The sequence below is a fragment of the Polistes fuscatus genome, unplaced genomic scaffold (assembly GCF_010416935.1).
Source record: "Polistes fuscatus isolate 324 unplaced genomic scaffold, CU_Pfus_HIC Scaffold3, whole genome shotgun sequence".
Taxonomy (NCBI): Eukaryota; Metazoa; Arthropoda; class Insecta; order Hymenoptera; family Vespidae; genus Polistes; species Polistes fuscatus.
The window spans coordinates 13,494,935-13,510,296 of record NW_025113107.1 but is presented as its reverse complement, the minus strand read 5'-3'; the positions used below and the strand labels follow the sequence as shown (position 1 = coordinate 13,510,296).

The 15,362-nt window shown below is 35.4% G+C and overlaps 1 protein-coding gene across 1 annotated transcript in view; it reads right to left on the bottom strand.

Annotated features, from left to right (window-relative positions):
- LOC122519639 overlaps positions 1-13,297 on the bottom strand; it is a 27,732-nt gene extending 14,435 nt beyond the window's left edge. The window contains exons 1-3 of the mRNA XM_043639231.1: positions 13,117-13,297; positions 12,642-13,058; positions 3,794-3,970 (exon numbers count right to left, since the gene is read on the bottom strand). Of these exons, the coding sequence (XP_043495166.1) occupies positions 3,794-3,970; positions 12,642-13,058; positions 13,117-13,297 (775 nt within the window). The remainder of the gene's footprint in view (positions 1-3,793; positions 3,971-12,641; positions 13,059-13,116) is intronic.
- Between the last annotated feature and the right edge of the window lie 2,065 nt (positions 13,298-15,362).

Here is a 15,362-nt window from a genome sequence, read left to right as displayed (position 1 = left end):
AACCCATAACTACGAATTCTTGATATCAAAAAAGAGAAGGAAGAAAACAAAGATTCCTAAACCTTGTTTCGAACAACAACACAAATTGACGCATAAATCTGAACAAAATTAATTATCCCCTCCCCCAAAAGAAAAAAAGAAAAACGTGACAATCCCTTTCTGACAATCTTCTAATCGATACAATTACCAAAAAAAGGAGAAAAGAAAATTATCGAAAGCTACGGAACCACTACCGTTCGAGTCGAATCCAAACGAATGAAACGAGGTTCGTGAAAAGAATCGCGATTCCAGATCCGAATTTCAAACTGTTGGGAGTGAGAGGAAGGGGAAAGGGGGGAGTTTGTAGAAAAGTATAAGATAAAGAAGAATATATATATATCCTTTTAAAATAGTGTTGAAAAAGTTGAGAAACAAACCGGCGAGACTGGTGGATCCAAACGGGATTAATTGTTCGCCTCTGTTAAGTAATTGGTTGCTCGATTATGGTACATTATATTCACCTCGAGACGCCTAAGGAGTCTGTATCCATTCGAGATGAAGACATTACCGACGAGTTGAGAGAACCAGCCGAACGGTATTTTTACGAGCGGCTCGTAAACTTAACGAGGAACGAGAAGCTGGAGAAGAAGCCCAAGCCGCCGAGAAACAGAAACCCACCCGACCTACCGACTATACTAGTTCTTTTTTTTTCTTATTTTTTATATATATATATATATATATTTTTTTTATCCTTTTGTTTTGCATCCTTTTTTGATCTCTCTCTCTCTCTCTCTCTCTCTCTTTTTTTTGATTTTTATTACTTCATCTCAATTCTCTCTTTCTTCATTTTAAATCTTGACGATCTTACTTGAACTTTTCCATGAATTTTACCGCACCTTTAACAACCACTCATCCATCTATCGATTGTATATGTGTGTCTGTGTGTGTGTGTGTGTGTTTATCCGCGTTCCTTACACTCTCTTCCTTCTCTTCCACAAGCTACCAGTCTTGATTCTTTTACTTTATCGTTCTCTTAACAGCAGCTTCAACTTCTCTTCTATCTCCTCTTTCTTTCTTTCTTTCTGTTAAACGAGGGGAAAAATTATGGGACACGGTATTTGCGTAGGATTCAAAACTACTTCGACTACTTGTTCTTTTGTTTTCTTTTCTTTTCTTTCTTTTTTGTTCCTTTATTTTTTATCTTTCATTCCTTCCTAACCCCAAGAGATGCGATTGTTTCGTTAAATATTACGACGACGAGTGTATCGTAAATCTGATTCTCTTATATAAAAGCACTGATCTTCCTTATATCATAGTTGTTTAATCGTATTATACAAAAAAAAATTACGCGCGGAGTGATTCGGAAAACAAAAAAAAAAAAAAAAGGAAAATAAAAAAGTCAGATACTTTGCGTCAATGAATGCGTTATTCTATTATATATAAAAAAAAAAAACATCTCTTCAACTATGACGCGAGTTAATCATAAAATTTGATAGACACGTTAATTAGTATTCTCAAAGGAGACTTTTTCATATTATATTTAATCGTATTGGTAATGTTCTTATATCAATATCATCATTATTTCAAATATAAACGATCACAAAAAAACGAACGTAAAGATAAATTAAACGGCAAACGAACGAATTTTAAATAAGTCAATGAAATAAAATTAGAAACAAATTGATTCCTTCCTCTTATTAAATAAATCTATAAACTTTTTATATAAATAATTCGAATGAAAGGAACTAAATAATTCTAGTATAATAGTTGACAAAAATTCTTGAAGGTTCGTTCGTTCAAAATTTATCGAGAGTTAGGAAGGTTTAAAAGAATCAATATCATCATTATTTAAAATGTAAACGATCACAAAAAAACTAACGTAAGATAAATTAAACGGCAAACGAACGAATTTAAATAAGTCAATGAATAAAATTAGAAACAAATGATTCCTTCTCTGTTATTAAATAAATCTATAAATTTACATAAATAATTCGAATAAAAAGAATTGAATAATTCTAGTATAATAGTTGACAAAAATTCTTGAAGGTTCGTTCGCTCGAAATTATATCGAGAGTTAGGAAGGTTTAAAAGAATCAATATCATCATTATTTAAAATGTAAACGATCACAAAAAAACTAACGTAAAGATAAATTAAACGGCAAACGAACGAATTTTAAATAAGTCAATGAAATAAAATTAGAAACAAATTGATTCCTTCCTATTATTAAATAAATCTATAAACTTTATATATAAATAATTCGAATAAAAGAATTGAATAATTCTAGTATAATAGTTGACAAAAATTCTTGAAGGTTCGTTCGTTCGAAATTATATCGAGAGTTAGGAAGGTTTAAAAGAATCAATATCATCATTATTTCAAATGTAAACGATCACAAAAAACTAACGTAAAGATAAATTAAACGGCAAACGAATGAATTTTAAATAAGTCAATGAAATAAAATTAGAAACAAATTGATTCCTTCCTATTATTAAATAAATCTATAACTTTATATTAAATAATTCGAATGAAAAGAAGTGATAAATTCTAGTATAATAGTTGACAAAAATTCTTGAAGTTCGTTCGCTCGAAATTATCGAGAGTAGGAAGGTTTAAAAGAATCAATATCATCATTATTTCAAATATAAACGATCACACAAAAAAACTAACGAAAGATAAAAACGGCAAACGAACGAATTTTAAATAAGTCAATGAAAAAAATTAGAAACAAATTGATTCCTTCCTATTATTAAATAAATCTCTAAACTATATATATATAAATTCGTATAAAGGAACTAATAATTCTAGTATAATAGTTGACAAAAATTCTTGAAGGTTCGTTCGTTCGAAATTATATCGAGAGTTAGGAAGGTTTAAAAGAAACGACCATTACCGGCTAATCTTCGACGGCTAACGAGTTCGAAATGCTGTTGCGTTGCTGCTGCACCGTCGTCGTAACACGTTCCTACCCGTCAATAATACCCGTTAATACTTTTTCCCCTGGTATAACCCAACCCCCCACCCACCCACCCGTGGTTCTTTTATTTTCTTCTTTCGTATTTTTTTCTTTTTTTTTTCTTTGGGTAGTTTTACGTCGTATAAAAACGGCAACGAAACGTTTCGGAAAACGAACATAAGGACTCACTGTAGAAACGTTTTACGAGTTATTGTTATTCCAATCATACTTCCAACTATAAATACGATACTGCTGCGGATGCGAGGAAAGAAGATTTAAAATTTGAAACAAAAATTTTCGAAAGAAACAATAACGTGAGATAAAATTTCTAAAATTAACCGTTCAGTTCCTAATTCAAAAACAACAATAACAAAAATAAAACGAGTAGTATCATATCTTTTCGTATTCGTATATTACGAGTTTATAATAATACTTTCTCCAAAACTTTCAACGAGTCCCACAATGATGTGTTCGATTAGATCGGCATTTAGAAATGAAGCGTTTAACGTCGCCGGAACGTTGAGAATCGAGCAACAATCCTGTCCAGTTTCTTGCCTATCCAGTTTCACCGAGTTTATATCGGATTTACCAGCCTTGAACGCGTACACCATGGAAGATATACTTAAATTCGATTAAACGATGAAAAACGTATTAATAATAATAACGACGATAATAATAATAATAATAATTCAATCGACGAACATTATAATCGATAAACTATTATTTCTTTTTTTTTTTTAACATTTTTTTTTCATTCTACGATACACAAAATTTGCCCCCCTCCCTCCCCTCCCTCCCCACCTCAAGAAAAAATTTTCATCTCGAAGATTAAATATAATTAATCGTAATTATATACTCACCTAAAAGTTTCGTAACGACGGCACCTTGTTGGTTCAAAGATAACACGTGATTGGCTAAATCGTTGTAATGTCTAAGTGCACCCAATCCATGGGAGAGTTCCAACAAACGTTGTCTCGATGCACCACCGCCATTTCCGCTTGCGAATGGTCCAGCTGTACAGCTTTGCAAACTCACGCCTGTCGGGATACAATACGAAGAAAAATGAATATTAAATATCGATGTATTTTTAAATGAAAAAGTAAAACAAACAAATACGAATAATAGAATAAAAATTAAAAAAACATTCTTAGTTAAATGATTTTTCTAATAAATGTAACGAAACGTTTTTTTTTTTTATTATATCCGCGAATAAAGAATTGAAATTCGTAGAAATTCGTCGAAGAGGATGATTTGACACGATCACGATTTCTTCGACGAAGAATAAGAAGAAAAAAGATAAATAAGAAATGAAGTAGGAAATAAGCATTCTCACCTATCAACTTTTTTTATCGATAAAATTACTCGGATTTGAACGGTTCGTTATGATAACAATGAACTCTCACGAACTAAAGAAGAACGGGGAGGTCACGGTGCAAAATGTCGACTTATTATCGTCGCGAATTAATTGAAATTACTCGCGCACAACCGTGGACCATTATCTCGCAAATGGGATGATCTCGTCGAATATCTCGTCGAATATCTCGTCGAATATCTTGTCGAAGATCACGAATAATCGGGGACCTAATAAAACTTTCCTCTTCTTATTTCCTTTTCTTTCTCCTTATCCGTCTTTTTCATTTACACGTGGAGTCCAAAGGTGTATTCGGTTAATCGGTTAGGTGCGAAGCGGCTCGTAATTTTTCGAAGGACAACGATATAAAAGATATGAGAAAAAGAAAGATAGAAAGAGACAGAGAGAGAGAGAGAGGGAGAGAGAAGAAATCTTGTCTTCTTCGAAGAAGAAAAAAAAGAGAAGAAAAAGAGAGAGAGAGAGAGAGAGAGAGAGAAAAAAACTTTATAGTCGACTAATCTTTACGACTGAATCGCAAGCAAACGATTTTATGATCTAACGCGAGCTCGTCATTAAGGAATCATTTGCATCCGGGGTCTGTAAGTGTCGGCAAAAGCTCGGATGATACTAAACGATTACTATTTCCGAATCAATTATTACAAGAACCGAGTACTTCGAGCAATTAGCAAATATCATTCGACATTTAAATTTCCATATTTGTATATCGTTTCAATCGCATCCTTATTCGTAAGATCGGATAATTACTTTTTCTTGTTTCTTTTTTTTAATAATTGTTGTTGGGTTAATTAATCGAGACAATTATCTAAGGTAATTGATTATTCCATTCAATTGTGATTTTAAAATCAATGACCGATTAATGTTCCTTTCTCTTTCTATGCCATTTGTTCATCGAATCGATTTATCTTTGAGTTACGACACTTACCTGTGAAATATTCAATCGATCTTCCATATCTATCGATATCAATAGATCGATACTTTTCCCCAATCTTTTTCCTTTGAATTTCGTTTTCTATCTTTTATCTCTCGTAATTTTTTTCTTCTCTTTTTTTGTATCTTTTTTTGTATCTTTTTCTCTCGGTCAATCCGATAGACGTTGGACGATTTAACGCGGGGCTATATAATCTCGAGCTTTAGTACACGAAGATAAACCTAACGACGGGTTAATGCAACAACCGTACCTATAAGGACATCGGGGAAAATATACGACAGAAGTGAAAATATTTCTTTGCTTATCATTTCGATAAACAATTTTCTATAGAGATATATTTACGAAGTAATCATTTTTTTCCTCGAGTACTGTGCAATTAAAACGAACGATTCGAACGAAATAATGAAAAAGAAAAAAAAACACAAACCAAAAAAAACAAAAATGAAGCAAAAAAAAATATATGTCATAATAATAAGAAGAAAGGGGGGAGGAGGGGGACAAAAAAATAAAATCATTTTTTGTATATTACCAGCTCGCTCGCGAGCATACAAATCTACATATAAAGTAATTGACGACGATGAAGGGATCATAAAAGGAACTTCGAAATTCTTTCGTTGCTTATAACCGATGAGCCTTGCACCTTTATGGTGGACCCTTCAACGAGGGAATGCAAACATTGGATAATATTCCTCGACATAAATTTAAACCCTTATTAGACGTGGTGGGTCGTATATGTGTTACGTACCGGTTTTATCTTTTAATATCATTTTTCTTAATATCGTGCAAGCTCTGCCATGTATTACGGAATACGCGTTATGCTTTTATATTTAAACAATATGAATCCTTTTCTATGTGATATCTGTGATCTTTATTACGATATATTACAATAAATTAAAAATTATTTATTAAAATAAAATATTATTTTATATATTATATTTTATATATTTATTTTATATATTTTATATATTACAATAAATTAAAAATGTTTTATCTAACAGCAATATGTCATCTTATTATTACACGATAAAAGGAATATCAAAAAAAATTGAATCATTTTCTGCGTGACGCGTAATTTTATAATAATACGTTCAAAATATATTCTATGAATGAAAATGATTTATTTAATAACAGTGTATCTTTTAAAAATAACACATCGATGTGACATCGAACATATGATAATAAATATCGATTATTATATCGATTATTAATTCAATCGTTAATACTAACAATTCTATAAAACATTGCAATCTATCCTATCAATAGTTTCTGATAAATAAAAACTAACGTAACATCGAACATTGATTTATTTATATATGTATATTAATTATGCAAAAATTTATTCGACGAATGAATAAATATAATTTGTAAAAAAATATTCGATAAAAAGAGGAAGAAGCCTGTGGGGCATTTAATAGAAATCGAGGGAAGGATAAATAAAATGAAAAATGATTTTAGGTTGATAAGAGAATCAGGTAAAAGACAGAGAAAGGAGACCGCTGCTGGGTTGTTTCTTACGAAGCTTCTCCAGCAACCGTCGTCGTCGTCCTCGTCGTCGTCGTCGTACGTGCATTCCGCGCTCATTTCGTGTCAAAGCGATCGGAGGTGTCGTGAAAACGAAAGTAGCCGATGCACTGAAAGAAATGCGTCGCGTCGTTGCGTCCAACGTGAGACGCGGGAACCGGTTCTGAACGAGTTCTCGGACGAAGTTCCCCGGTGTATTCGAGCGGGTGCGAAACCACCGCTGATGGAAAAGACGTGAATAAGGAAAGAAAGAGAAAGAGAGAGAGAGAGAGAGAGGAACGAGACCAATAAGATATTGTCTAAAATTCAACTAACATATATTTATCGTATCCGTGTTATTTATGTTAATTCGTGATTAAAAAAGATTAAATAGAAAGAAGATGAAAGTTAGAGGAAAAATACGAGTCAACCCCTTTCGTATGATGCCTAATTCGTTTCTCATTGTTCATCGAGGGAAAATGATATTAGTTATTTATCTGGCATCTCGTGTTATATCGAAATTTTGTGAAATAATATTAATCGGGTTAATGAGTTTTATAAATCGTAAGAATATTTTGAAAAATGATACATTCTCGTTGTAAATCGAAATCATCTGTCTCATCGAGACTGAAATTAAAATAATATTCTCCTGGTAGATATTTGGAAAATGTTTGTTCAGAGAGAGAAAGAGAGAAAGAGAGAGAGAGAGAGGAACGAGACCAATAAGATATTGTCTAAAATTCAATTAACATATATTTATCGTATCCGTGTTATTTATGTTAATTCGTGATTAAAAAAGATTAAATAGAAAGAAGATGAAAGTTAGAAGAAAAATACGAGTCAACCCCTTTCGTATGATGCCTAATTCGTTTTTCATTGTTCATCGATGGAAAATGATATTAGTTATTTATCTGGTATCTCGTGTTATATCGAAATTTTGTGAAATAATATTAATCGGGTTAATGAGTTTTATAAATCGTAAGAATATTTTGAAAAATGTTACATTCTCGTTGTAAATCGAGATCACATGTCTCATCGAGACTGAAATTGAAATAATATAATTCGGGAAAATAATATTCTCGTGATAGGTATTTGGAAAATGTTTGTTCAGAGAGAGAAAGAGAGAGAGAGAAAGAGAGAGAGAGAGAGAGGAACGAGACCAATAAGATATTGTCTAAAATTCAATTAACATATATTTATCGTATCCGTGTTATTTATGTTAATTCGTGATTAAAAAAGATTAAATAGAAAGAAGATGAAAATTAGAGGAAAAATACGAGTCAACCCCTTTCGTATGATGCCTAATTCGTTTCTCATTGTTCATCGAGGGAAAATGATATTAGTTATTTATCTGGTATCTCGTGTTATATCGAAATTTTGTGAAATAATATTAATCGGGTTAATGAGTTTTATAAATCGTAAGAATATTTTGAAAAATGATACATTCTCGTTGTAAATCGAAATCATCTGTCTCATCGAGACTGATAATTCGGGAAAATAAATAGGTATGGAAAATGTTTGTTCAGAGAGAGAAAGAGAGCGAGAGGAACAAGACCAATAGATATTGTCTAAAATTCAATTAAACATATATTTATCGTATCCGTGTTATTTATGTTAATTCGTGATTAAAAAAGATTAAATAGAAAGAAGATGAAAATTAGAAGAAAAATACGAGTCAACCCCTTTCGTATGATGCCTAATTCGTTTCTCATTGTTCATCGAGGGAAATGATATTAATTATTTATCTGGCATCTCGTGTTATATCGAAATTTTGTGAAATAATATTAATGGGGTAAATGAGTTTTATAAATCGTAAGAATATTTTGAAAAATGATACATTCTCGTTGTAAATCGAAATCATCTGTCTCATCGAGAGTGAAATTGAAATAATATTCTCCTGGTAGATATTTGGAAAATTTTTGTTCAAATTTGTCATCAATTTGTGGCATCGTGTTATAGTTACATCGAAATTAGAAAATAATATTAATCAAAAAAATTGGGATTTATATTAATCGTAGGATTATATTTCTATCGTCTTTAACAACGTGTTAAATAAACATTAAAAAATAATAATATTCGTGATATTTTTGGAAAGTTTTTGTTAAAAGTTGTCGTCACTTATGGCATCTCGTGTTATATCGAAATTTGGAAGTAATATTATTAATCGAGGAAATACAATTTGTGTTATATACCGTAAAAATATTTTTGCATCATCTTTAACACTAAACATACAAAAATTCTTATTACATAAATGATATAATTTTTGTTATACATACATCACTAAATATATGACTTTTTCAAGATGAATCATTCGATACGTTGTGGATACAAATATATATACACGAAACATTTATATACGTTTAATGTTAAACACACATGAATGAAAAATAATACAAATCAATGATACGTAACATAATCTGTATTAAAAATTACTGCAATTTTATCAAAACGTTAGTAAAAACTTTCGACCGAGGATTCTTTGATAGAAACTAGGATTAGATTCCGATTTCACGAATCCTCGATTCTTCTTTTAATAATCACATCTCGATGGAAGGAAAAAAAAAACAAAAAAGCAAAGTAAAAAAAAAAAAGAAAAAAAAAACCTACGAAGACCACGTTTTTCTCGTTATCCGAGATTTTAGCTGGCAGCTACCTGAACCAAACGACGAGAAGGATCAAAGCGCACTCGAGTTCGGGAACAGGTTGTACAAAGGACGCGACGGATCCGAAGAGATTACCGTCGAAACGTCTGCTAATTTCCTGCACCAACCCCAACGTTCACTCGTGCGCGCGATCTGATAAGCTTATTCTCCTATAAAACTTTTCAATCTTTCTATCTAGAAATATATATGTACGTAGAGAGAAATAAGTATATATCTTTATAAATCCATCATGAGATCATCTTGTCATGGTTAAAGGTAATAAAAAATGTTTTTTCATATCAATTAGAAATGAACCGAATCATTTTTAACACTGGTTAGAAATATTTCTAATTCATTATCTCCTAATATAAATTCTTAGCTTAATTGTATGTATGTATGTATGTATGTGTGTGTGTATGTGGAGGGGGAGGTGAGGGAGGTGCGTTTGTGTGTATGCGTAAGAAAGTAAGTATCCTTATAAATCATCTTGACAATCTTGTCGTGGTTAACAAAAAAAAAGAGAAAAAAAAAGTAAAATAACATTTTATCAATTACACACGAGCTAAACAATTTTTAACACTAGATAGAAACATTTCTAATCTACTATCCTTCGATCTAAATTCTTAACTTTGATATATGGGTAAGAAAGTAGGTATCCTTATGATAAATCATCTTGACAATCTCGTCACGATTAAAAAAAATAAACTAACGTCATATCCGTTTCAAATTAACAAATGAAATGATAGTAACTTTGAATATCAAACAAAAATAATCTGGTCTGCGTAAATAGGATTATCTTCTCGATCATTACAAATGTGAAAATATTTGAATATTTTTCATAAACTCGATCGTCTCGTCGTTTCCCCCCCGCTCCCCTCCAACGATCTCGTTGTTTTTGATCGAAGGAATGTTTTTATTTTCATTTTAACGACTGTGAGCATTGAAAATACGACGGTAAAAAAAGCTAATAAAAAAAAAAAGTATTTAATCTAGATTTGAATAGATCGTTCGTTCGGTAAATCAACGAACCAGGGCGTGGCACAAAGTAGTTTAAAACGTGCGAAGAAGCACGACAAGATAGAAGAGCACAAAATTAGATCACATTGCTACGTAAACGATTTTATCTACTTCTAAACATCGACTAACGGGCGTACCTATTTGAATCATTGAAAATGTTCACCCCGAACTATTCGACGTTACTCACTTTTATCCATATACGACGAGTTATCAAGATGAATCACACAAGTCAAGATAATTAGTTAAGTATCATCGTAAGATTTAAACGCATTTGATTAAATCATCCAAAACAAAACTAATCTTCCAATCGCGCAATCTCAACGCAAAAGATGAGAAAAAGAAAATCAGTTGGATGGGAGGGTGGGGGGTAAGTGCGGAGGGTGGTGAGAGATGAAAAAAAAAAGAAAAGAAGAGAAATTAAAAGAGAAGGAATCGAGATAATAAAAAGAAACATTGAATATCGCGTTCGGTTGTATATCAAAAGATACTTTCGAACGAGATTCTTTCTTCTGACAGCATGGTTGACACGCTTGGTTGGGTTCATGCAAAAAGGGTACGTCGAAAACGTTCGACGACGACGACGACTCAATCGACACGATGATCCAAAAATAACGACGATTCTTTGATAAACAGACGGTTAGAAGACTTAACGACGCGTGAGTACGGCAAATGAATAATTTTTTTGCACGTTCCTACGTTTACCCGAACGCATACATTATCGAACAATATTTAATCTTGCTCGAAGATATTCGTGTGATAAAAGAGAGAGAAAGAGAGAGACCTTCTCGACTCGGTTAAAAATCCAATTAACGAACTCGCCCAAGTACCCTGTTTCTTCAGCTTCATCCCCTTCACCGCTTTACCTTCTTCTCGCATCTTTCTTCTAACATCGAACTTCGAAAAGCATGAAACGCGTTTGTCACGCTAGTTTAACACGCGACTCGAGAGACAATCTCTCTTTTTTTTATTTTTATTTCTTTCTTTCTTTACCCCCTCCACTGGTAATACCGGAAAGGAATGAACAATTGAAAACCTAAATTACTTAACATTTGAAAAGAAATTTTGTTCATCGATTATCTCCTGCTGTTACTGCTGCTGTTACTGCTATTACTATTATTGCTGCTGCTATTTGCTTTTATTCCCCATTTATTTTCTATTGTTTTTATTTCCCTTTTTTTCTTCTTGTAAGAAAAATAAAACAGAACGGATAATCATCGAATCGAAAACACGATCTCGAAGGAAGGAAAGAAGAATCGGATTCTCTTTCTCTCTTTCTCTCTTTGAGATAGCAATAATTACAATTTACTTTAGATATATCGTATAAATCGTGGTTGAGTAGAAGTCCGTATAGATGCGTGTAACGGAGAAGAAACTGAACGATCCCATCCGGAAGGTAAAAAAATTAATTGCTTAAATCGTCGTTAATTATAGCTCGAGGATAGGGGATGCGTGTCTCGTCAAGAATCGACGTCGATCACGCCCGTGAATGCCAATGTATGTGTGTGTACGTCTGTGTGTGTGTATGCGTTTGTGCGTGCGTGTGTATATCTCTGCGTGGTAAGTACTTAAGTACTTCCAGTATGAAAATGTGTTAGCACAAGGAATAAACCAAGCAAGCAAGCAAGCAAGCAAGCAAGCAAGATGATATTAAAGTATCCAAGTATACTCTCTACTCGTCGTTTCATTTCCATTTGACATTTTTTTTTTTTTTTCGAAAACGTTTATCCTTCTGGAAAAGTGTATACAGGTGCAAAGATGGAAGAAACGTTTTCTTCTTCTTACGCATTCTCGATTTCTTTTCAAAACATCTCCGTGCCGCGCGATTATTTCATACTTTTCCACCTCTCATTTATATTTCACATTTTATTATTTCAACAAAATGCATAAAAGGTAAATCGCGAACATGGTGGTGGATTACCCGGTGCTGCGTGTGACGCATCGTAATTACCATACGTGGAATTAAAAACTTCTTTTGTGTTTGCGATTCGCGCCGGACTTATCTTTCCAAGGATATGCACGCGCACGCACGCGCGCACGAATACGACGAACACGCAGCAGCACAGACACAACGCGTACATCAAATCAAGAAAGGAAAGCGAACGCGGTAAACATTTGTATACGATTAGGAGGCGTGTCGTCGCGAGGAACACGCGAATGATTCGAATGCGAAATAATAAAAAAAAAAAATAAAATAAAATAGAAAGAAAAAGAACGATAAAAGAGAGAGAGAAAGAGAAAGATAAGCTCACCGTCGATAAGGGAAGCCGGTGGTACAGTCATTTGTTGATGATGGTGTGCAGCCGGATGCTGATGATGATGAGTCGGATGAACCTGAATAAGATGCGACCTCGTCTGGGAGAAGGTCGGCGAGGGTGGTTCCCAAGGTCGCGTTACACCCGTACTGACGGGAAGGTCCTCGTCGTGACAGCAAAACTTGTCACTCGCAGCGCCGGTACCGGCGCCACTGCAATTCAGCACAGCGTGTCCCTCGTTATTGTTGTTGTTGTTGTTGCTATTACTTACGTCCGAGCCACTTTGGCCGTTATTGTTGTTAGCATTTCCGTTGCTCCCGTTATTATTATTATTATTATGATTATGATTATTATTATTATTATTATGATTATTATTATTATTATTATTATTATTATTATTGGTCGCGTTAGAATTCGTATTATTATTATTTATTATTATTATTACTATTGTTACTATTGCCGTTGGCGTTAGGATTATTATTATTATTATTAGTTAGTCTCGTAGAAGCGGTCGCGGGACTACCACTACCACTAGCACTGCCACTGACACTTCCACTGCCAATGCCCTCGACCTGCACCATCTCGGCGTCGATCGCAGCCACCGACTTGGCAGTACCACCAGGAGGGCTCGCGACGCCACCACCGATCATCATCACCAGACGAGATCTCTCGGCTGGATCCCCTCCACCGGTGGTTCCTGCACCGGCTCCTCCCTCGCACCTTGTTTCCTCCTCTTTAACGCGCGCACACACCAATATACACACACACAGAGACACACACACACTTGCCCTCTCTATCGGAATACAAAGGTGTCCAGCTAGGCCACAGAGGAGAATACAAACGCAATCGAATCTTTCTTTCTCTCTTCTTCTACCTTCTCCTCCTCCTCCTCCACCTCCTCCACCACTTTCCCCTCCTCCTCCTCCTCCTACTTTCCGTCGGCGGTACCGACGGTGATAGTAGTAATAGTAATAGTAGTAATAGTAATACGTTGTATCCTCGTCCTCCTCCTCCTCGCCGTCCTCGACATCGACGAAAACGATAACAAAACGACGACGACGACGACAAAGAGGTTGGGTAGCTCGCTCGTGGCGAGCCTTCCTCTTCTTCAACGTGACACGAGGAGCACAACATCACGTAAGCTCCACCGATCGTCTTCCATCGCTGCAAGTTCTATCTATCCCAATCTATCTATCTATCTATCTATCTATCTATCCTATTTTTATTTTATCTTCCTCCTTTCTTCTCTAACCCAATCACAAATAATACAACGATAAATAACAATTCTTTCCTAATATCGTGTCTCTCTCTCTCTCTCTCTCTCTTTGCTTATCAGTTGTTCCTTCCCTTTTATTTCTCAACGGCACACAAGTTGGCGCCTGTTCGCGTTCCGCCGGATTCGAGAAGATTGTGGTGTCTGCCTTCCGTTCTGAGACTCGTTCGAAGCGTAACCCGGACTAGCCTAACCCCCACCCCACTACTAACACACCTCCAATCGTTTGGCGAAGGTGCGATTGTGATTTAAAGCGTCCCGACGCCCGATACGTTCAACCCCTTCTTTTCCCTTCTCTCTCTCTCTCTCTCTACTTAAATATATATATGTATATATATCTTTGTTTGGTCTTTAATAGAACCACCACACAACGCGAGATGATAAGAGAAGAGAAACACCACCACCACCACCACGCGAAGTTAACGCTGCTCACGCTCCGCCGGATTCGAGCAGATTGCCTGCCTTCCGTTCGGACTCGTTCGAAGCGCGCACTCCGAGCGGCCTTACCCCCACCGTTATTTCACCCGAGAAAGAGAAAGAGTAACACACAGACAGACACCCAGAGAGAGAAAGAGAGAGAGAGAGAGAGAGTAAGAGATTTAAAGCGTCGCGACGCCCAGCCAGCACCACCTCCCCCTCCTTTCACCTCCCCACTTCTTTTCCCATAGAGAACCCTCTTTCTCTAAGTCCCTCTTTCCCTCTCTCTCTTACATTCGAGCAACCTGCTCTCTCTCTCTCTCTCTCTCTCTCTCTTAACACACTATGACGGGATTCAAGCGGATTGTCCGATCCCCGTTCGAAGCGCGCACCCACCGAACAACCTCCTCCTCTTCCTTCCCCTCCTCCTCCTCCTCCTCCTTCTGCTGCCCCTCTTTTGCAAGTGAGATCGAGATTGAAGGTGCACCCTGGATGAAGGAGGTGGTCTCACGATTACCACGCCAATCCTCCTCGATCGAGTTCCTTCAAACCGGTTGAGAAGTCTCGCGTACCCACACACACACACACATACACACAGCAGCCAGACAAACTGACACTGCTATAAGCTTGACTCTTAGAGTGTAAGAAAAAGATAGAGACAGATAATAGTAGTAGTAGTAGTAGTAGGAAAGAGAAACAGGGAAGAGATCGAAGAGGAAGCCTGACGAGAGTTTGTTAAAAAGCCAACCAAGTGCGCACAACCGTCGCGCATCCGTGGTTACATCTACGCCCACCGACCATTACCAACTCGATCGACCAATTGGCCAAGCTTGTGGACGCCCACCGAGCTCACCGACCTCGCCTTTTTCCTCTTCTTCTTCTTATTCTTATTCTTCTTATTCTTATTCTTATTCGTGTCTCTTTCGCCCACGCTTCGAGAGTATTCAAGAAAAAAACAAAAATTGTATTTCAACCTTAACCGACGACCGTCGCTTAGCTAGCCCTCTCTCTCTCTCTCTTTTTTTTGG